The sequence below is a fragment of the Typopeltis vanoorti genome, chromosome 5 (assembly GCF_054136105.1).
Source record: "Typopeltis vanoorti isolate ZY-2024b chromosome 5, IOZ_Tvanoo_1.0, whole genome shotgun sequence".
Lineage (NCBI taxonomy): Eukaryota > Metazoa > Arthropoda > Arachnida > Uropygi > Thelyphonidae > Typopeltis > Typopeltis vanoorti.
In genome coordinates this window covers 56,269,107-56,292,608 of record NC_143553.1, presented here as the reverse complement: position 1 = coordinate 56,292,608, position 23,502 = coordinate 56,269,107, and the positions used below count along the sequence as shown (strand labels likewise).

General features: G+C 35.0%; 1 protein-coding gene across 5 annotated transcripts in view; it reads right to left on the bottom strand.

The window, feature by feature from the left end:
• LOC150106430 (armadillo-like helical domain-containing protein 3) overlaps positions 1-23,502 on the bottom strand; it is a 352,469-nt gene that overhangs the window by 125,740 nt on the left and 203,227 nt on the right. For all 5 annotated transcript variants that reach the window (XM_090392440.1, XM_090392443.1, XM_090392441.1 and 2 more), the window contains 2 exons: positions 20,974-21,032; positions 10,907-10,972 (listed from right to left, as the gene is read on the bottom strand). In XM_090392440.1, the coding sequence (XP_090248566.1) occupies positions 10,907-10,972; positions 20,974-21,032 (125 nt within the window). The remainder of the gene's footprint in view (positions 1-10,906; positions 10,973-20,973; positions 21,033-23,502) is intronic.

The window sequence follows — 23,502 nt, the reverse complement described above, 5'->3', positions numbered from 1 at the left end:
TTCAGACACCACTTTTGCCGTAATAAAACTATCTATATGAAATTGTCCTCTGATGATATTATAAATAGAATATAGCTTTGGTGTGGTTATTTTATTTAATTAATTTTTTTTTTTGCTAGAGATCAGGCCAGTTTGATCAAATCACTGTCTCTTTGGCATACTGTTTGAAATGTAATATAGCTTGTTTCTGTATATATATATATACTCGAGATGATGACCTTCATATGAAGGTTAAAACATCAGGAAATTATAGTAATTATTTCTAACATAGTTATAGTCTCCATAATTTGCCCAAAATAAATGCATGTATGTTTCTCTTGCCAGTTCTTCCACTCTTTTGTGGAAAGGAAAACCCAAGTTTCCAAGCAAAAAAAAAAAAAAAAAAGAACACTTTATCCTCTCCATGTGAAACTGGCTAACTCACCTTCCATTTAAAAGGCTGAGATAAAGAGTCCTTGCATCAGAATAAGATCAAGTATAGGTCATTTGCAATGCATTCTTCAAACTGTACACTACAGAGGCACAAAAAGAGAAAAACTTACTTTATTATGCTACCTTACTCCATTTTTTTCCACCACCTGTTTTATATTTCTCCATGTATTTATGCTCTTTACTATTACTTGGGTGTGCTGAAAATCTTTTTTTTACAATTTACACATTTGCAAGAAACCAACTTCATTTCGACATGTACAAAGTCATTCTTCAGTTATTAACAGTTTCATTGTGAAAACAAGATAAGTTGACTGTTTTCTTATGTAACATAGCTTGTTATTATTACATTAAATAGAAACCATCATACTTTTTTTTTGTTTTTATGTTTTGTTCCATCCAATAACATGGTTTTATTTTAAAGTACTCAACATAACATATTTAAGTTTCCATATAATTATAAATCGTTTGTATGTATTATTTATTTTCTTTAGTAAATCAAAACAATATAACTGAATTCATTTGCATGCATATTTTGTTACTGTACTGAAAACTAAATGACCTGTTACGTAGCACTGTTTTTAGTTACCAACATGAACCATGAGAAAACTCAGTTTTTAAAAATATTTATTTTAAATAAATGGTACAGAATGACATATGAGAATCATTAGCCATTATAGAACACCAAAATGATATTAGAAATGGCTGCCTCAGGCTTTCCTTCAGAGATTCAGCTGAACCAACATTAATTTAACACACACACACACACACACGTGCGTGTTTGCTTTATTGTTATACTTAAACGTAAACATTTTATTTCACAGTTTATACATAATTTTATAATACAAGCAAACCCCCCCCCCCCCACACACACACTTGTGAACATAATGCATTCTTAGAAATGTATCTGTAAGTTTAATGCTCATAAGTTGAATTTTTTTTCATAAAATATTAAATTTTTTAATGCATTTCTGGAATAACTTATCTTAGTACAAAGATAGTAAAAAATGAATAATCTAAAATAATTTATAATTAAACACGATTTTTTTTATGATTCCTTCATTCAGAGAAGTACATACAGTATGTGTAACTGTTAGTACATGATCAATGTAAAGTTATTATTTTCATATTCATTTAGTTTTTATTGAAATCAATCGTTTTTTTTTTTTTTTTTTTGTCAATTTTAGTACTTTCATAATGGCTACATCTCCATTTGTTTTCCATATTTCAAGGGTAATAAAAATAGAATGAAATATTTACATATACCATTCTGTTTTTTTTATTTATGTTTTATATTATCTTTGGTAATATGCACAATACTAATAACGTGTAAAATATGTTCAGCAAATGAAGAATATCCAGTATGACACTGAAAGGAATTACCAGACTAAATATCTGCTGTACACTGAAAATATAAGTGAAATTCAAGCAATATAAAATATTCTGAGCCATACGATTCTGTGTTTGTTACATGAGTTCGTAGTCGCAATTTGTTAGTATGATTACAAAACACCCTAGCAGTTAAAACTATACACATGTTTGTTACTTTTATTCAAAGGACTGTCCTGTCAAAAATCAATTACTTAACTGGCACACTGTGTATATACTTCACTTAGCATGGAAACCAACCAATTTCTGTAATGCATATTTTAAAAAGAAAATGCATTTTTTGTTATGATATGAAATAAGATAATATTACGTTTGCATTTTCTCTTCCATTAAGATAGTTCACAAATACTTGGTATTCCATAAATACTGAAGATATAAATTTCTAAAAATGTGTCTGCCTGATGTGGAAGGAATGCAATATATGGTCAAGTGAACTCCCACTTGATACACAATATCTGTGGTGAACAGCTCAATGTGGCTGTCTTACATCAAGCAATGAAAACTGTCAACTACCTAAAGACCTTCACATGCATCTATCTTACTTGAACCCATGGTATGTTGGTTGGAGAGTTGATCAGTATCTAGACTTACAAGCAATTTATTAGAAAATTGCAAAAGCAAGTGACTAGTGGTGCTCCATAGGACTTTATTTGGACCACTACTGTTTAATTTCTATTTTAATGATAATTTAGGATGACCTGAGGAAAAAGTATCAATTTAAAGATGCCAAGAAATTATATTCTTGGTTTAATCCTTTATTCAAGTGTAAGCAAACAATGTTTGCACGTGAAGTATCTTCACGACTGGGCTACTTGTTTATAGGGGCTAATGACTTGACATCAATTGCTTTAGTATCCCATAATGCAAAGCACATGCACGCACCCTTCCTTTCAGATGTGTGTAGCAGTGGTCCTTTCACTGCTATACACTAGGCAGTGAAAGAACTACTGCCCATATCAGTTTCAACCTTTACTGAGGTCTCATCAGTGGAAGCCAGACCCAGAAGAGATACCAAAGTTGAAATAATGCAGAAATCATATTTTTTCCATATACAAGTAGTCAAAAGGTGTCACATTGTAAAAACATTCATAATTTAAAATTATGAATATTTCTTTAAATTGTTTATGTTAGTACATTATTAGTTTTGGTTTCATAATATGCATTGTCAGCACTTGCGATGTGCCCATTATTGATGTTATTTTGTCAAAATGAAATGTGAAGCATTTAAAAAAAATTTATGTGCTTACTGGATTTGGATAGTTGTGTTACTTTCAGAAATTTATTGTGGTTTAAAATTATTAAGTGCTGTGTTTTGTAAAGACATTCTTGTAATGCTAACGAAGACGACACATCAGTCATTATGCCTAACTTGCGATGTGCCCATTATTGATGTTATTTTGTCAAAATGAAATGTGAAGCATTTAAAAAAAATTTATGTGCTTACTGGATTTGGATAGTTGTGTTACTTTCAGAAATTTATTGTGGTTTAAAATTATTAAGTGCTGTGTTTTGTAAAGACATTCTTGTAATGCTAACGAAGACGACACATCAGTCATTATGCCTAACTTCTTGCTTGCCACTTTCATGGAATGCGCATGCGTGGTGAGGAGTTTGATGAGTGATTGACAACTGACAGAGAGAGCGTTCAGTATTGAGGTAACGGAAACAAAGAAAGTGCTTGATATCGAAGTAACAGAGAAAAACCAGAGGAGAACCAATGGAAGTTTAAGAATGCAGATTGAGGAATTTTGTTCTCATGAAGTTTTTTTTTAGCTGTATGTGACAGTGGAGGAATATTAATAGAAGATTCCGAAAAAGGAATTGTAGAACTGTGAGCCTTTAAAGTGGAGGAGTTGAGGAGTTAAGACTGCAAATAAGTATTGGTAAATAAAAGAAAATATTGCAATTGACGTTCTATAGGAATGTTCAAGGAAACTCTGATTGGAAATTGTTTTAAGGACACTGGATCTATCTGTTATTTCTACTGGAAAAGGAGATGGAATTTAGTAACTTAGATAAAACAGTAGAAGAAACCTTTTTTGCTGGTACAAAAATTAACAAAACTGAACTGCATGAGGTAAGAGTACTTATACTTCAGCGAATTCAGAATATCTATACTTCAGAGTCAGGAGGAATAATGTGTGCTACATAAGGGTGATGAAAAAGGATTCTATGGAAAAGAAGAAGAGAATCTTATATCTTTGGAAAAAGACCTTAACAAAGAAACTGACTATGAACATTTTGTTATTGTGTAAACAAGGTGTTTAGTCTAATAGACGTGATTAAGTATATGTTGAACAAACAAGTAATAGAATGAGTCAAAGAATGGATGATCTCTATAGTGTAAGTTTATTATAAAAGGCCTTGGATCCAATTAATTTCGCAGTTAGTTGTGTAATTTTATTTGAAGTGTATATATTGTTTTTGTTTTATTAAATGCATATATTTTGTATTTAGTCTTGATTCAGTGATTTTTCGGATTCTGAAAGAAACAGTTAAAAGTCATTGCACCAATCGGAATTGAAGCTTTGTGCATATATAAAAACACTCAGAAATAACATTAATTAATAAATAATATCCTCTTTATAACAACATGTTATTAACATTCAACAAGTATCAATCTGATCGCTGATGATACTAAACTAGTTAGGACAATATTAAATAAAAGTGACGTAGAGACCCTGTAAGGTGATTTGAATAGGCTGACATCACAGTACTGTACTGCCAGTTCAACGGGGCAAAGTATACGGTTATGCAATTCTGTTTGAAAAGATTACAAGCTGTCTACAACACTGAAGAAACTGGATCATAACAATTTTAGGAATCTATGGGTAATGTTGAACAGAGAGATGAATTTCAGGGGTAATTAGTATAACAGCAGAACAAAATAGCACAATCACTTGGATGTTGAAAAAACAGCAACAAGAATGGATAAGGAAGTTATTGTTTATCAAAGCCTTATGAGACTTTGATACAGCTATATTTGGACCAGTACACTCAATTTTTTTCTTGTGATGACAAAGTGATAAAGAGGATCTGGAGACAGTTGACCAAGATGGTGATGTCTGAGGAATGTTTCGCACAAGTATAAATTCAGCGTTTATGGGTTACAGAATTCTATAACTTTAGTGTGTGACAAGAAGAATAATCCCACTAGTCCTCTACAGTCAACTAATCAAACCATGAATGATTGAACTCCAAAATCCATGAACATTCAACTCTTATTTAAACAAATTCCGCAATAATGAATTCATTCACTATAAAAAACTACTAAAAAGTCTCAGCCAAAATGCAATAGTACTAATGCTATTCTATTCTACAGAATGTTCACTATATGCAAATCATATTTCTCTGGTATACGTCATGTAGTTAACTCTAACACTCTCGTAGTAGTGAACTTGTTTGTGCTGTTCATAAAACTATGTTAATAAAATTAGGATGAAATCCTTTGCTGGATTTTTCATTAAATATCTTGCATATATCATCTGCAGTGGTTACTATTCTATAATTTTCACCAACAAATATCTACTGACAAGAATTCTATCAAGAATTCTGTGATTTTTCTTGGCATACTGGACTTTTTCCTATTCATACCAACCAAGTCCCCTTCCTGCTTCCATTACTCCATGAAACAAATTATTATCATTAATCTTTTACTGGCTCTATAATGGTTTCATTCATACTACATGCATAATCTCTTTATTCATACATTTCAAACCTATTATTAACTGCCCAAATGGCCACATGGTTAAATATATCAAAAATATATGCTTATTATCCATATTATTTCTATAATATCCAAAGGTTAAATTGACTTCAGTGGCAATTTGCATCCATGCAAAGTGTCCATCATGGACATATATATACGTCAAAGGTGGGGCAGTGGTTAATCTATTATCAACCTCCTGACCTTTAGAATGCATTCAGACATTGCTGCTTTTAGTTTGTGACTAGTAACTAATTTGTAACTAGTGACTAATTTCCACTCAACTTCTCATTTGTTGCTATAACAACACTGTTGTTCTGCATATATATCCTTTCCTCAAATAAGTCCTCACATGGCTAGCTATTATTTGTATGCATGAGCTCGGCCATCTCAGTTTTATTTGCTCCATATGCAGTCAAAACTATTTTAGTGATAAAATTTGAAAAAATGAAAGCAGTTTTTCTATCAGTAATATAGTAGCAGTCAACTTAACAGTCACTGATTCAGAGAGTTATAAAATTTCAGGAAAATAAGGAAAATAAATATTTTCATGATACTTAGTTTGTTATAGTGGAAGGTTTGTTTGTATTAAATTTCCTTTAGTTTATACTGAGAATTCAATGTACGATGCTTGCTATAGCAAGAGTCAATTTTATTTTTAAAGTCAAACTTTTGCTGTACACATACACACTGTATATATGGCAGTGGCCTAGTTGGCTGAGTAATTAGGCATGAATGTTTGTGAGTGTCTTTATTACACAGTACAAGACCAATGTCCTGTTTACTGGAGGCCTGAAGTGGCTTGAAAAAAGTTCCATGTTTATTTTCCAGAGTAGATAATATATATAATTAAGAAAAAAAAAAAGGAAAAATCATTAGCCCCACCTACAATACATTTCTACTGCAGGTTTACAAAAAATACTCTAGTGAGTGGGAGCCACACAGAAAGGGAAATCACTTATCACTTTCACTGGGCTTGAAAATCAAACTGATTCACAAATGAAACACATTATTATTGACTTGTTTTTTTTTTTTTTGGTTATGATTTTCTATGGATACACATCACTGGAACAGTGTCCACGCAGTTAGCCTAGTGGCTATGCGCTTTGCAACCATATGCCTAGGGAAGGAGTGTCCTGGGTTCGATTCCCGTCGTCGATGTGAGGAGCTTAAAGATCTTCCTCAGCCATAGCCAACTTAGCCGGTCTTGGGCGTGGACAGCAGGGTCCCCCCCCCCCAGTTTATCTGGGGTTTTTCATCCCGCAAGCAGGCAAATCGGCCACGTGAACACATGGATTTACAACCATAAATAGTTAACTCCCCAGGAGGGGGCTCAACTGGCCCCAATAGAGAAAAGGGAGGAAACTCCATATGAATAAATAAACTGGAACAGTTCAAGTATTCTCATTTTACATGAACATTCTACACACCATTAAAAATTATTAACCTACAATTACAGATTTTTTTTACTTATTAAAAATCTGCTCACCCAATGCAATAAAGCATGTATTCATGTGAACTCCTGTTTGATGTGCTACATTATTATTATTATTATTATGGGCAACTCCAAGGAGTCCTTAGACTCATCAAGGGAAGCCCTAAACATCATGTCAAGAACTATTCAGCATTTGCACAGTATCTATCTATCATACTTTGCTTTAAACTCATTCATAGTCATGGCACCTACAAGAGACTCTACCAGCTAATTCCACTCATTCACCACTCTCCAAATAAAAAACCTAGCACTAACACATCCTTGCTAACACCTTTTTAACACCCATGCTAACTACACTCTTACTCAGTTTCCATGGATGGCCTTCTGAAAAATTTCCTCTGAATTAATCTTGCAAAATCAGTAATTTGAATGTCTCAATCATATCACCCCTTTTTCACCTATCAACCAATTTCTGTAACCCACAGATCTTCAACCTGTTCTCGTAAGGTTCGTTCCATAGACCGCTACCATCTTGGTCACTCACCTCTAGATCTTCTCTACCTCCTCATCATCAAGAAGAAACCCTGGCGCCCAGATCTTGGCACAGTAGTCAAGATGAGGCTCGATAAAGAGGAACAATAACTTGCTTGTCTCTGTTCATCAAAGTATTCTTCAGTAATCAAGTGATCTGATGAGCTGATTTAGCCACTTTTGCTATGTGCACGATAAACTTCAACTTCCTATCTGCCAACACTGCCAAATTTCTGGCTTCGTCAATTTCCTGGAGTACAGTTCCACCAATGTGGTATACTGCTGATAACCTCTTCATCCAAAAATTCATAACCTTACATTTTGCCACATTAAAGTGACATCCATTCTCCTTAGCCCAGTCTGTCAATCTATCCAAATCATCCTGCAAAATTTTTGACATCATGTGTATTTACTATTGCTCTACCCAACTTTGCATCACTGCCAAATAAATAAATAGTTCCTCTCAGATCCTTTCCTATATCATTAATGAACAAATTAAATAGCAGCAGTCCAAGAACAGAACTCTGCAGTGCACCACTAGTCACAGGCCTTCTTTTGGACTCTACTCGTGAATAAACTACTCTCTGATATCTCTCCATCAACCGCCCTCCTATCCATCTCACCAACGCTATATCCATTCCCACAGTTTACTGATTAGAATTCCATGTGGTATCCTGTCACTGTAAACCCATTACCCTTATCCAGTTCAGTCATCACTGTATTATAAAACGTGAGCAAGTTACTGAGGCATGATCTACCCTTCACAAAACTATGCTGTCTGCCCCCCTCCCCATACAGTATCCCATTTCCATCTATCCATTCCTGTATTTTGCTCTTGGCTAATTTCTCCAATACCTTGACAATGACTCCTGATATGCTGATCGGTCGGTAATTTGCAACAGCAGTCTTGGAGCCTCTTTTATGCAATGGAACTATTTCCCCCCACCCCCGAGCTGAGACTTAAATTAAACAATATGGTCAAGGGCACTGACAATTCCTTTGCCGCTTCATGTAAAACTTGAGCTGATATACCATCAAATCCCACAGATATATTTACATTAAGGTTCTGTAACATACTATACACCTCCATTTCATTCACCCCAATTCCCATATAAGCCATTGGTTCCCTCATTCCTGCAATATCACCACTGGTAAGATATACTCTTGCAAAGTGTTCACTTAGTAATTCTACTATACATAATAACTCTACTATATGATACAGCATCAACTTTTTCTTTTAACATCAGAATTGTTTTTTAACAATCTGTATTAATTGCATTTTCTATAATTTGCTAAAGGATTGATATAACATCCAGGGATGCTTGAAAGACATAAACCCTGAATCATATGCTGTTTTGTAAAAAGTGGCTTTTCATAAATTGCATTATAACTTTTGGCAGAGAGGATGGAAATCAGCCAATAACTAACATAATTTATAAACTTCTAATGGATGCTCTCACTGTCACCAAAAAATAAATAAATAAATAAATAAATATATAATGTAAATTAATAAGGATCAAAAATGAGCATTATAATATAGGCTGTATCCATTATCTCTGGTAGTACATGTATTACAGATATACATCTTTTAAAATATGTACTACTACATAATACATGAAGAAAATATCACATAAACATATCATATAAACTGAATTATTAGCCATTATCATGCTACCGTAGTGTAGTGGGTGATGTCAGTTGTCAGTGATGTAAATAATTTATACTCAATCACCAAAGAAGTCAATTTCATTTTTTTTTCGTTGTTTTTTTTACACCAATATCACCCATTAAATCTGTATATCACTATATTTATTTTTTTATATTTAATATGCTACTGATAATTTTTCTTACAAAAAAACTTGAGAAATCTATTATGAAAATGAAGCGAGTGTATTCACTTTGTTGTATGTATATATATATATATGAATGATGATACATCGGTGTCAGGTCAAACACTATATCTGATAATTACAACTGCAAATTCAGATGAATCAGCTTGTGACATTTGTATAACTCATGATTTCAAGTAGAAAGCAGGAACACATTCAAATTTTCGAATCAAGAGTGGAGAGTGGTTTGAAATTCAGTTTATTTATTTATTTATTCATATGGAGGTCCTCCCCTTTTCTCCCCCATCCCTATTGGGGCAAGTTGAGCCCCCTCATGAGGGGTTAAGTATTTATGGCTGTAGATCGGTGTGTTCACAGGGCCGGTTTGCCTGCTTGCAGGATGAAAAACCCCAGATAAGAGGACAGCAGGGTTTTCCCCTGGGGGGGGGGAACCCTGCTGTCCATGCTGTCCACGCACAAGACCGGCTAACTTGGCTATGGCTGAGGAAGATCCTTAAGCTCCTCAAGTCGGCGACAGGAATCGAACCCAGGACACTCCTTCTCCAGGCATATGGTTGCAAAGCGCAAAGCCACTAGGCTAACCGCACGGACTGAAATTCAGTGAAAAATAACAATGGGCATCCTTATTTCATACATGAATGTACTGAATTCAGTGAAATATCAGGAGCTTAATAAATTATATTTTTTGTTTTTGTTCTCACAAATTCTTTCATTGGCTTGGAAAGTATGTCCATGTATTGGGTGGACTTATTCCATATTCTACCACATTCAGGGTGGATATAATCCATACTGAACTGTCTCTCTACATAATTTTCTGTAAGCACTGTACATTAATTCCTTAGGAAATTTATAACTTTTGCCAAAAACACATTGCAATTTAATTTGGATGACATTTACAACACACTTTTTTGCATAATATAATTAATTTATGCTGGCAGTAAATTCATGTCCACATTTGGCTGTAGTCATGAAAATTTTTTCATATAGAGGTAAAAATGTAGTTCGTCCTTAGTTTTTGGACACAAGTGCATTAGGCACAGTTATTATTATTATTTTTTATTTTTATTTTTTTCAATCTTAACAGAGGTAATAGCCTAGTTGGACAAGGGCATAGTGGTGTTTGTTTTTTTTGGAACCAACAGGTTGTGGGATGATTTTTGTCCAGTGAGATAGCTCTGCACTTTTAACTGGAGTCCTGAAGTGGCTTGAAAATTTTTTAAGTAATGTGTTGTGGGAAGTGCTATTTCAGCAAAAGCATAAAATACACAAAACAAAGGAAATCTGGCTATTGTATAAACATTACTGGTTGAAATATCTCAGTGTTCTGCAATTTACCAAATTTTTAAGACAAAAGCTCCACTATGATTACAACCTACAATTTATTCAATGGAACACAAGTTATTTGTATTTTTCAGAAAGAATCTATCTTAGACCAAATTAAATCAATATGCCTTCCAATAACATGTATTCTCTCTGACTTTAATTCGAATTTTTAATTACTGGCACAAAAATTATTTGAAATAAACTTTAAATTATGTTATTCTAATTTAACATTTAGATACTCACAGTTCTATGCAGCTGCACTTTAAACACCATATTTACATCATGCATGATAGAATTAGCATACTGATCCTATAATATGCACAGAAATCTAAATAAACTTGAAATGCATAAATTATAACAAACTTTAATTATTGTTAATTTTTTTTTTAATTTCAGCTGTTATTTCTAAAATCAAAATATTTAATTCAATTGTTATTAATTTTTTTTTTGAACATACTCTAAACATCGCAGCACTGTAAACAAAATCATAAACATTACATTCAGTTAATGATGCTTTATGAATTAGTTCTGATGTACCAACCCTATTCATAAAGTCTCAATTAATGATACCATCCTTCTTTTACAGGAAAATTGCCGGCCTGGTTGGCCGAGTAGTCAGCATATCCACTCTCCAGCCAAAAGACTGTGGGTTCAAATCCTGCCGTGGGCATGGATGTTTGAGATTGTCTGTGAAAATACTAGTGGTGGTGGTGGTGGGCAGTAGATGGCATTGGTGTAGATGGAGAGTTGTAGAGTAGGTGACCTCCCTCGATGAACCTTTGGACTCCCTGGAGGTGTCAGTAGTAACAACAACAATAATAATAATAATAATAATAAAATTTCTGCTGATATCACCTCCATTGCCCACATACTATGTTCTGGTTTCTTTGTGTGACTAAATAACTTTTAGCTAAAAAAAACCACATAAAATACAACATTGAGCTCTCCACTATCATCTCCTACAGCTAACCTTTCTGAGCAATTGGCTCTGGATTCCACAACTTTGAACCTAAAGTTTGGCTTGATTTTCAACAACCTCTGAACACCTTCCTTACTACTTGAAGACAGGGGGGGAGGATTGCAAAGTTCAAATAAACACCTAAAACAAAAATTATATTAAAGCAACTGATATAACCACAGAAAGAATATACTAGTAGCAGAGTTATGGAGGTAACTTATGTTCTTATATTTTTATGTCCTCGTATGTTGTTTCTTATGGTTATATCAGTTGCTTTAATATCACTTTTATTCTAAGTGTTTATCAAAACTTTCCAGACCCACTCCCCCCATAAACAATACAAATATGGGTAAGTACCGTAACTTAGCTGGCTTCATGTTTACATATGTATTCCTGATGATGGGTTTGATGATAATGAATATGAACATTTAAACCAAGTAAATAGTCTGACTTATGTTTAAATGAAAGTTATTCCTCCAGCACAGTAGTAGTAAGTCTGCATAATTTTGTCAGAAGTTCTATCTGAAAAAAGGAATATCTTACAGTAGCAGTAACAGTCATGCACTATAAACATACATATAAGCATAGGTGGAAGTTCAGATTTTATGAAAATTTGTATGGGATATCTGAGTTATGGTAGACAGGAAATTGATTTTCAAAGGTCACACTGCAAAAATTGTAAATAATTGCAAAGCTGAAATGTAAGGATAAGGAGGTCATTTTCTTCTTTACAAGATCTTGATACTACTGTGTGCAGATATGGTCTCCTGTGTTCCAAGGGAATAAAGTCGTGGAGAGGGAGCAAAAAGGAGTTATAAAAATAATATCAGGATTATGAGGATAGACTGAGAATATGTGCGCATCAGACACTGGTAAATAGGAGAAAGAGGGTCATTATGAGCCTTATAAACTTTTGAAGTTATTAGGATATCGTTGATGGAATTTTACGTTATGTGGAAGGTGGGGTTATGTAGATTTCTCTCACAGTGCAGTGAGTGGAACAACTTATTGAAGTGGTGAATGCATCCAGTTTGAACGATTTTAAGAAAAGGTGACAGCTGGTGTGGGTAAGGTATGGCTTCCTTCAATAAGTCTTTGACTCATTGGACTCTGATAATGATTATGACGATAGACTGAGAGTATGTGTGCATCAGACACTGGTAAATAGGAGAAAGAGGGTCATTATGAGCCTTATAAACTTCTGAAGTTATTAGGATATCGTTAATGGAATTTTACATTACGTGGAAGGTGGGGTTATGTAGATTTCTCTCAAAGTGCAGTGAGTGGAACAACTTATTGAAGTGGTGAATGCATCCAGTTTGAATGATTTTAAGAAAAGGTGACAGCTGGTGTGGGTGAGGTATGGCTTCCTTCAATAAGTCCTTGACTCATTGGACTCTGATAATGATTGTGATAATAATATGCATATTAGACCTCTGCACTGGCTGGATTAAATTTAATAAAGTTTGGCATCCTAACTGAAATTAATCATATTATTGCAACAAGTACCGTATATTTTTTGGACAATAAGATGCACCCCAAATTTATGAGACAATTTTTAGAAAAAAATATTTTATTATATAAAGATATTTACAAATTCTTACTTAATTTTTATTTATTGTTACAATCATTTGTATTAGCAATATTCAGTTCATCTTCTCTCTCGGTACTATCACTTGTCTCATTAATGTCACCGTTTGTATGACTTAGGTCTGAACTATTGTTGTCACTTCCTTCAAAAACTGCGTAATCTTCAGTACCATCAATCGCATTACTTATCGCACATTTCTTAAATGACTTTATAATTGTCTCTTCTTTCACAGCTTCCCATGAATTTATCACCCAGGTACATACTTCTGAAATTGTTGGCAGTTTCATACATCCTGTTGCTGTAACATCGTGATTTGGCTTTGCCATCCATTTGTTCCACTCTTCCAGCATAAAATTTTTGAATGGTTTATTAATAGATCCATCCAAGGGTTGTAATCGACTTGTAAGGCCTCCAGTAATGACAGCTAATTCTATATTCATTTCTTTTAGAAGCTTCTTGGTTGATTCTGTTTAATGCGCTCTGAATTGATTCCATGACAACATCGCAGGATTTTTAAACAATGCACCTGTACATTTTGCCCATATCTTTTGTATCCATAATTTCATTCCTGTTTCGTCCATTCACTTTTATCTTGAACGTGGATAATAATGCCACGAGAAATTTCATCTCTCGGTAATGTTTTTCTCTTGAATATTAACATTGGGGTAGTTTTGTTCCATCCGTGCAACAAGCTAAAACTACAGTGTAGCGAGTTTTTTCGTGAGCTGTTGTTTTGATCACTACTGATTTGGTGCCTTTTGAATCTACTGTCCGATTTGAAGAAACATCAAAAGTTAGAGGCACTTTATCCACGTTCACAATTTGATTACGCTCAAAGTTAAATTTCTTTTTTGCTGATATGACAAATCTATGGAATTCTATAATTTTAGCTTCATAGTCAGCCAGCATTTTTTGGGCTAGAGTGGTTTCTGTATGCATGCATAACCCGTGGGGGTGCTTAAGGGTCAAAGCTGTATAACCGAGAGGAGACCTCCAGTTAGCCTTGAAAGGAATGCAGAGAACCGACCAGGGCTTCTGACCTAATGTCCAATCCTCACCTTCTCATGGTGCACCCTGCTGGGTATCTACCTGGATACTGAATGAACGAGGATGGGCTGGCAATTTGGGATTTAGCCAACCAAATTGTATTCTTATTGGTTAAACCAAATTAAAAAATAATGGTACAACATGACAAAACTTCATGCCAGCTGGAGAGTCGCCCGTTAAACAAGGCTCCCATTGTTTTCGCTAGGGAACCAGGGTGAACAGCAAAAAGTCAGTTACTGGAACAAATCTGAAAACACACCCCAACTCAACATCACCAGAGTTAAAGCTCGGCACTATCAACATAAGAAGCTGAATGGCAAAGAAATGGAGCTAGCTGAGGAATTAGATAAGTACCAGATCGACATAATAGGGGTGACTGAAACAAAAAAGACAAAAACTGGTAAGATCTTTCTGAGCAATACATACAAAATGTTATATTCAAGCAATGACAATCAAGGAAAAGAAGGAGGAATTAGATAAGTACCAGATCAACATAATAGGGGTGATTGAAACAAAAAAGACAACAACTGGTGAGATCTTTCTAAGCAATAAATACAAAATGTTATATTCAGGCAATGACAATCAAGGAAAAGAAGGAGTAGCCATATTATTCAACACAGAATACGAGTCTAATCTTCTTGAATGGCAGGCAATCTCAAGTAGAGTGATGAGGGCAAATATCAGAATGGGGAATTGGACAATGAGACTTATTTGTGCCTATGGTCCTCCCACAGAAGGTTCTAGTAAGGTAGAAGTGGAGGAATTTTTTGAAAAAGCAACTAACACGATGCAAATGGAAAAGTTGGTCCTTGTTGGGGATCTAAATAGCAGAGTAGGAAATGATTGTCAGACATACAAAAATATTTTGGGAAAATTCGGAGAAAAAGAGCAAAGTTATTAATAATAGCAAATACCTGTTGAATTTTGCTCAGAACTTGGATTGGTTATTATAACACCATGTTCCAACATAAAAATGTGCACAAATTCACATGGAGAGAAGAGGCAAGGAATAAGAAAAGTCTCACTAACAATGTTATTGTTGATAGTGATGTTTTCTCCCTGGTGCAGGACACCAGAGTGTACAGAGGATTTGAAATTGGAAGCGATCACTATTTAGTCTTGAGCAGGATAAAATTGAATTTCATATTGAAAAGAATTACATGTAAGAAAGTTTTAAAGCGAATAAAAGTTGAGCAGCTCTCAGATGTGAACTGTAGACTAACATACACAAAGATTATTGAAGAAAAAATGAAAGAGTTTGAAAACAGGAACCAAACCTTGGAGATTCAGTGGCAAGCTTTGAAGAAAACCCTGATTGATTCAGCCAGAGACGCATGTGGTAAGGTTGTCTGTAAGGATAGAAAAATCAGAACTCCATGGTGGACACAGGAAGTTAAAGAGGCAGTGAAGGAAAAGAAGAAATCATATCAAAAGTTTCTGGCAAATAAGTCAGCTTTTGCTCTTAGAGAATACAGAGACAAATGTAAGAAAGCAAAACATTGTATAAAACTAGCTAAACGAAAGTCATGGGAGGACTTTGGCAAGAACATAGAAAATAAATATCAAGAAGGTGGTAAGATATTCTGGAGGTTATTGAAGAAGCTTCGAAATGGAGAAAAGAGTGCTGTAAAAGGAGTTAGAGATGATAAAGGTGACATGAAAACAGGAGAAAAAGATATCCTTGAAGTATGGAGTAATTACTTCGAAAAATTGCTAAATGAAACAAGCAGTGATAGCACAGTGGTAAAAAATAATCAACAGGCATACAGTCAGAAATACATATCCACACTTGAAGTAGAAAAAGCCATCAAAGGCTTGAAATGTGGAAAGGCAACAGGAGTAGATTATATTCGGAAATGCTGAAGTATGGTGATATAAAAGTCTTACGGTGGCTGCACTGCATAGTTCAAAAAGCCTGGACAGAGGGACGAATTCCCGATTATTGTAGTAGAGGTCTATAGTTCCCATATATAAAAAGGGAAATAAAACTGAATGTGAGAATTACAGAGGTATTTCCCCACTGAGTGTTCCTGCCAAGATCTATGCAAGTATACTTGAGAAACGGTTGAGAAGAATTGTGGAAGAAAAGCTTGGTGAAGAACAAGCTGGATTCAGGCCAAATAGAGGCTGTCAGGATCAGATCTTCACTTTACGACAAATAGTCGAGAAAACATGGGAATATAACAAAGATCTGTATTTAAGTTTTGTTGATCTGAAAAAGGCATATGACAAGGTGCCAAGAGAGAAGCTATTCAATGCGTTACAGTTATATGGTGTAAATGGGACATTATATCAAGCAATACTTAGTCTGTATTTGAGTTGTAAGTCGGCAGTTAGAATTGAAGGATGTACAAGAAGATGGTTTAATGTTAAATCTGGTGTGAGACAAGGATGTACATTATCCCCCCTGTTATTCATTATCTATATGGATCACATTATGAAGGAAAGTGGTATTAAACATGATATCAGAATTGGAGATGTTAATGTCAGCTCTTTGCTTTATGCGGACGATGTTATACTTGTGAATAAATCCACTACAAGTTTGCAAAATTCCCTGACTAAATTGAATAACTGTTGTAATAGATATGGTATGAAGGTCAGCATTAAAAAGACAAAGACAATGAAAATAGGTAGAATTGTTGAAAATGTCAACTGTGTTGTGAACGGGGAACCTGTGGAACAAGTAAAACATTTCAGCTACTTTGGCACGATTTTTAGTGAAGATGGTAAATTAAATATGAAAATAGACAACAAAATCAACAAAGCTCATATAAGTCAATTGAATAAATTCATATGGAATATGAGAGAAATTAGCCGGAACACTAAATTAGCCGTATACAAGACAGTGTTCAAACCAGTTTTAACTTATGGATCTGAGAGCTGGGTCAGAAGTAAATCACTTGACCAAAGACTAGAGACCGCAGATATGAGAGTCCTGAGAAAGATTAGAGGCATGAACAGATGGCATCAGTGGCAATATCATATTAAAAACAAGAATATTAGGAAAGAACTTGACATTATCGGCATCCAGGAATGCATTAGCAGAACTAATCTCAGGTGGTATGGTCACTTAAACAGAATGGGCAAGGAAAGATTAGCAAAACAAGTGTCCTCTGCCAGGTTGGCAGGAAAATGACCCAGAGTAAGACCAAGATATAGGTGGATTGATACGGTACAATGTGCCTTAGATGATAGAAATATAAGATCTGATAATGATAATATTGGAGTCTTGACGAGTAATAGACTAATTTTGAGGAAAATTGTAGATAGGAAGTTAGTAATGATGTAAATTTTTCATGTAGTACTATCATATCCTGTAAACTCCTTGAGAGTACATGTCAGGAATTTGATGATGTCGATGCATAATCCATGTCTTTTCATAAATCTAAAGCACCAAGATGGTGCTTTAGATTTATGAAATTGATTTATCTGATAAAATCTAAAATTCTATTAGTAGTTGCCTACTGTGTCGCTTCAAAAATTATAATTTTTGTAGAAACAGATATTCCCATGTTTCAATGATTTGTTACCCAATTTTTCATTTGTACTTCTAATTCTGGCCATTTTTCTAGGTGCGAATGAAATGTTTTCTTCTGTTTACATAGCAATTTTAATTGTTCTTGTTTTCTCCCCTCATGAACCATATTTTTTGTTGGCAGTGGAGAAAAATGTCTTTCTGCATAATTTATCACATTTAATTTATACCTCACATTATATGAAAGTCTTTTTTGTTTTACACTCATTTTTTTCTAATTTTAAGATAAAAATTTTAACGACTAATAAATAATTCAAATGAACCGTACAAAAGTGCATATGTTTACACACAAATGGCTACTGACGCTCTAAATTGGTGATTCACCCACATGCAGCGAGATAACTACCTACCTTCAGTGGCATACTTACTAATTTTATTAACATATTGCACCAGTAATTGAACTTCGCTAACAGCTTCAGTACAGTGTAAAGATTCATATTTTAATGTTACCTTCGGACCATAAGATGCACCCCAATTTTCAGTCAATTTTTCTATGTAAAAAGGTGCTTCTTATGGTCCTAAAAATAGGGTAAATGAGAATGGTGGTGAAGCTACTGATCTGGACAAGAGGATGGCTGAATGGACAGAAATCAAAATCAAAGAGAAATGGGGAGGGGGGTAAATGGTTGAGTTAAGGAGAGGAAAAGTGACTAGTCAGTGAATGTGTTGAAGGATTCTGTATCTTGGGCTGCTGCTATTTAATTAATAGATCAATGATATAAGAAATAAGAAGAAACATCCAATTGTTTATTATGCAAAACTGGTCAGAGCAGTAATTAATAAAGGTGATGTGGATATTGTGCAGGATAATTTAAACAGACTGGCAATATGGAAAGGTACCAGTTGCCAGATTAATACAATGAAATACGAGGATGGTCTGAAAAGTTCTCGGCCTAACAATGAAAAACGGATTTATAATTTCAAATTATGTTTATTTTTCAACATAATCTCCCTTAAGACTAATATATTTATTCCAGCAATGCTCCAGTGCCATTATCCAGTCCCGGTAGTGGTTCTCAGTAAGATCTGCAAAATACCCCTGTACAGCTGTAATCACCTCTAGATTCGAAGAAAAATGCTGACTAGCAAAGAAGAGTTTCAGTTTTGGGAAGAGATAAAGATAAAGAAGAGATAAAGATAAAGAAAAATCAGTTTAGAAGTCAGAGGGAGCCAAATCTGGGAACTGGGTGGATGTTCCAACACTTCATAATGGAGATCCCTTAATTTTCCCATTGCCAAAACACCTTTGTGGGCAGATGCATTGTCCTGATGAAAGATGATTTTTTCCTTCTGCAAACTGAGTCTTTTCTCATGAATTTTTTCATCTAGTCTAGTTAAAAGATTGGAATAATATTCCCCGGTTATTGTTTTACCCCTTTTCAAGATATCCCAAAACACCAATGATATGACCTTTCCTGCTGATGGAACCAACTTTGTCTTCTTTGGCACTGAACAACTGGCTTCTGTCCACTGTTTCGACTGCTGTTTGGATTCTGGCATGTAATGGTAAATCCAAGTCTCATCCATAGTAAAAAAAGCGATGCATAAAATCAGTTTTATTCTTGTTAAAACGTTCCAAGCACCGTTCAGAGATTTTAATGCAAGTGCGTTTTTGATCCTGTGAGCAAGCACGGCACCCATCTTATGCGAAGCTTTTTCATTTGCAATTCTTAATGCAAAATATATCCTACACGTTCTTTTGAAATGCCTATAGTCTGAGCAATTTCATGCACTTTGACTCGCCAGTCATCCAATACCATATCATGCACTTGATCAATGATTGTTACACTTTTTGGACGTCCTTCACGTGGATCACCTTTAAAGCTTATACGGCCACGTTTAAACTTGACAGCTCATTTGTTAATTGTTGAAAATGAAGGAGAAGAGTGCCCATAAACTTTTATGAACTTCAAATGAATTTCTTTTGGCGTTAAACCTTCTTTAAGAAAGAATTTTATAACCACACGATACTCAGTTTAATCCATTTCAAGGGATACAGAAAACACTTTTGTTTCAGACAGCTGTATAAAACAAACTACTTGATAGAATGACTTGCAATTTCACACTGATGCTTATGACAGATGTACCAACTTAGAAAAAAAAAAAAAATCTTGCCGATAGTGTTGCCATGTATGGTTGATGCTGAGAACTTTTCAGACCATCCTACTATATAAATAGATTATGCACTTTGTGATATCTGAGGGCGACTGCATGCAGAGCTTAAGTGTGGATAGCATGTTGCAAATGGCCACAACAGCTCACTGGATTAAATCCATATTGAAGAAAAGATACTAACAAGCAGAGATAAGGACATTACTTTTCCTCTTTATAAGGCTTTGATACATCTGGACTACTATGCATAGATCTGGTTAGCTGGATTCCTTGGAAAAGAGGAAGTGGTAGAGAGGATACAGGCAGAAGTAACAGAGACAGGGCCTACAAAATGATCCCTATGAGGACTGAATCACCTAAACTTTGTATTTATGAGATACAAAGTTTAGACGATAGGTGGAAAAGGGAGAAAAGTGGCTAAGATACACAAGTTCAGGTTCTGTATACCTCAGCCCATGCTGCTAAACTGATGACACATTTCTTGCATTAAAATTTATGGTATGCAGCTCTTTACTTATTGTGAAAACAGGGATAAGACTGCATCTCCAAAGTGTATTGATAAGATAAGGTAACTACCTTTTTCAAGGAAAATCAGTTTCTGTGTCAGCTCTGGTATCTAAGACCTATTACCTTGGTCATATCAATCACAGGCTGATTGTTATCTGTGGACTTTCATTTCTTTAGCATGTTGCCAAATATAACAGTAATAGGATGGCAGTTTAAAGGAAACATAAACCAGGACCTCTAAAGGTAAATCGGGATCTCTCTTTCTCCAGATACCAAGTAGTCTTTTGCATGCCACTCCATGCATTTAATGGCCAACTAGTAACTAATGCTGGACAAATAAAAGTATATATCCCCTGAATTAACAGAAACTTTAAGTCTCCTCTTCATTTCCTGTGAAGTTAAATCATAGCTATCCAACAGCTACTTTGTTATTGTCATTCAAGTGGTTCTTTAGCTCTTAGTGAGTTTTCAGAATCTCTTATTTGCATTATTAAATGGCAATTATATGAACTTTATCAATAATTTACTAACATAATAACAATAATTATACAGGAACTTACCTCAGCAATGCATGTGAGAATAATAAAACATAATTTTGAAGTATTTACACTTGCTTCTTCTGCAACAAAAAATTATCCAGTCAGTGACAAAGCATCATTACCAATATCTGACACACCAAAATTCTTAATTAAAAAGAGAAAAACTGCTTGCTCACTCACAGAGTGTGTACATTTTAACTAATGTGCTGGTTGTACATTAGCAGAACCATTTTAAAAACATTTTAAGCCAATATTTCACCCATGGTAAATGAGAAATTTTCAAAATTAATAATAACAGAAAGCAAATAAAGCATAATTGAATAAGAAGAAAAATTTCAAGCAAGTATTGAAATATTCTGATAATGCTGCTCTCCAGGTGCAGTCAGCAGTTTTTTTTTTTTTAATGGAAAATAAGTCTCTCATAGTGGCAGTTTTTTTACATCCAAATTTGTTTATATTAGGATAACTCTGTAGAGAATGTGCTGATTCCCAGAATAACCTTTAACTTTTGAAATGGAGTCTTTTTAGGATAATGGTTTTTCTCCATTTTGATTCTTCGATTAACCTTAGATTAACAAAGCACAATATCAATTACTGTAGGCAAAATATTGGATTAAAAATATTTTATTTTTGTTGTGATATGCCATTAAAGCTGTTTTGCTAACATGCAGATTAAAACTTTTCTTTAAAAACTTTTAATAATTAGTTTTGTACAGTTTTCAAATACTGTTCTATAATGTGCACGCTATTTGCCAGCCTGGTTTGGCCGAGTGGTTAGCCTATCTGGATGAGAGGATGCACAAGGTATGTTTTCCAGGCAGTAAAATTAGTAGAGTGATTGAGGCATTGGCTATGAGGGGTGCAAGCGAGCAAAGGAATGGTTTTAATAGGTACGAATGATATGACAGAGGACAAAGAGAGCACGTCAGAATGGATATCAGGGGGCTGCTTAGATGGATAAAAGAAAATAGTGTGACAGGAAGGGTAGTAAGCATGTTGCCAAGGTATGACTGTGGTGAGATGAGGTGGAGAGCAAGGATTATGAATGATATATTGGCTGAAATGTGTGAGGAGAGGGGAGTACAGTTTGTTAATGTGTGGAATGAGTTTGAAGGATGAAGTGAACTGTATGGGAGAGATGGACTGCATTTGAGTGATTATGGTGTGAGTCACTTGGAGAGACTGCTCCTGGAAGGTAGAGAAGTGAGTACAGAAAATGAATCAGATCAAGTGAGAAGTGATGTGGAAGAGCAGGAGAGTACAACAGGAGAGATTGAAGAGGTGGTTATGAATGAGGATGTAAGTGGCATGAGTATGGAAAATGAGAGAATGGGTGTGCAAGATGAACAGGGAAACGGGGAGGTTCAGGGTGGACAGGGGTACACAGCGTGAGAAAGGTGGATGCTCTAAGAGGATGTCAGAGCATGTGTAGACAGGAAAGGAATGAGATGACCTGGGATCAAGAGGAAACAGATGGAATTGCAAAGGGTTCTAGAATGAATAAGCAGAAAGGGAAATGGCCCCAGTCGAGCATGGAGAGATCACATCGAATGAGTGGCATCAGTGGAACTAGCTGTAGATCCAGGAATGAGCTGTTGTGTTTGTATACACATGCTAGAAGTGTAAGAAATAAGGCAGATGAAATGGTTGCACTAATTGAATCTGCTCACCCAAGAATTGTTGGAATAAGTGAGACATGGTTAGATGAGGACGACATTCTGACAGGAAAAGAGATAGAAGGATATGATGTGTTTCGTGAAGATAGAAAGGGTAAAAAGGGAGGAGGATTGCTATTGATGATAGAGAAAGAGTTATGTCTATACAAAGTAGAGATGCAAGAGGGAAATAGTGCCAGTGGTTTTGAGGCAGTATGGTGTGAGATAGAGGTGAATGGAATGAAACACTTGGTGGGATGTTGTTATAGGCCAGGTAATGTGGATGGTAGTGACTATGAAATGTATAATCAAATTAGCCAAGCAAATAAGAAAAGAGTGATCATTATGGGCAATTTTAATTATGGCAATATAGACTGGAATGATGAGATAGCAACTGGAAGTAAAGAAATGAGTTTCTTGAGTTTTTGAGGGATAACTACCTCAGACAGTATGTAACAGAGGGCATACGAGGATTGAGAGTCTTGGATTTGGTCATCTCATCAGAGGATGTAATTATAAATGAAGTGTCAAATCACCCACCATTTGGTGAAAGTGACCATGAGGTGATTATCTAGGTGGTTGCCAGCAGTGTGAGGACCTCTGTAAGAAAAGGGTATATGTGGAACTACAAAGGGGGGGGGGTGATTATGAAGAGCTCAGGAGACAGCTTGCAAGTGTAGCATGGAATGAGGAGTTAGCTGGAAAAGAGATCAGTGCAGCTTGGGGGGATTTTCAAAACCTATCTAGTAGATGCAATGTCTAAATGTATTCAAAGGGTGAGAAGATTAAATAAGGTAGGTGTGAAATGGATGAATAAAGAGATTAAACATGCGATACATAGAAAAAGGGCATTATGGAGGCAGCATAAGAGAAGTGGAAATAACCAATTCCATGA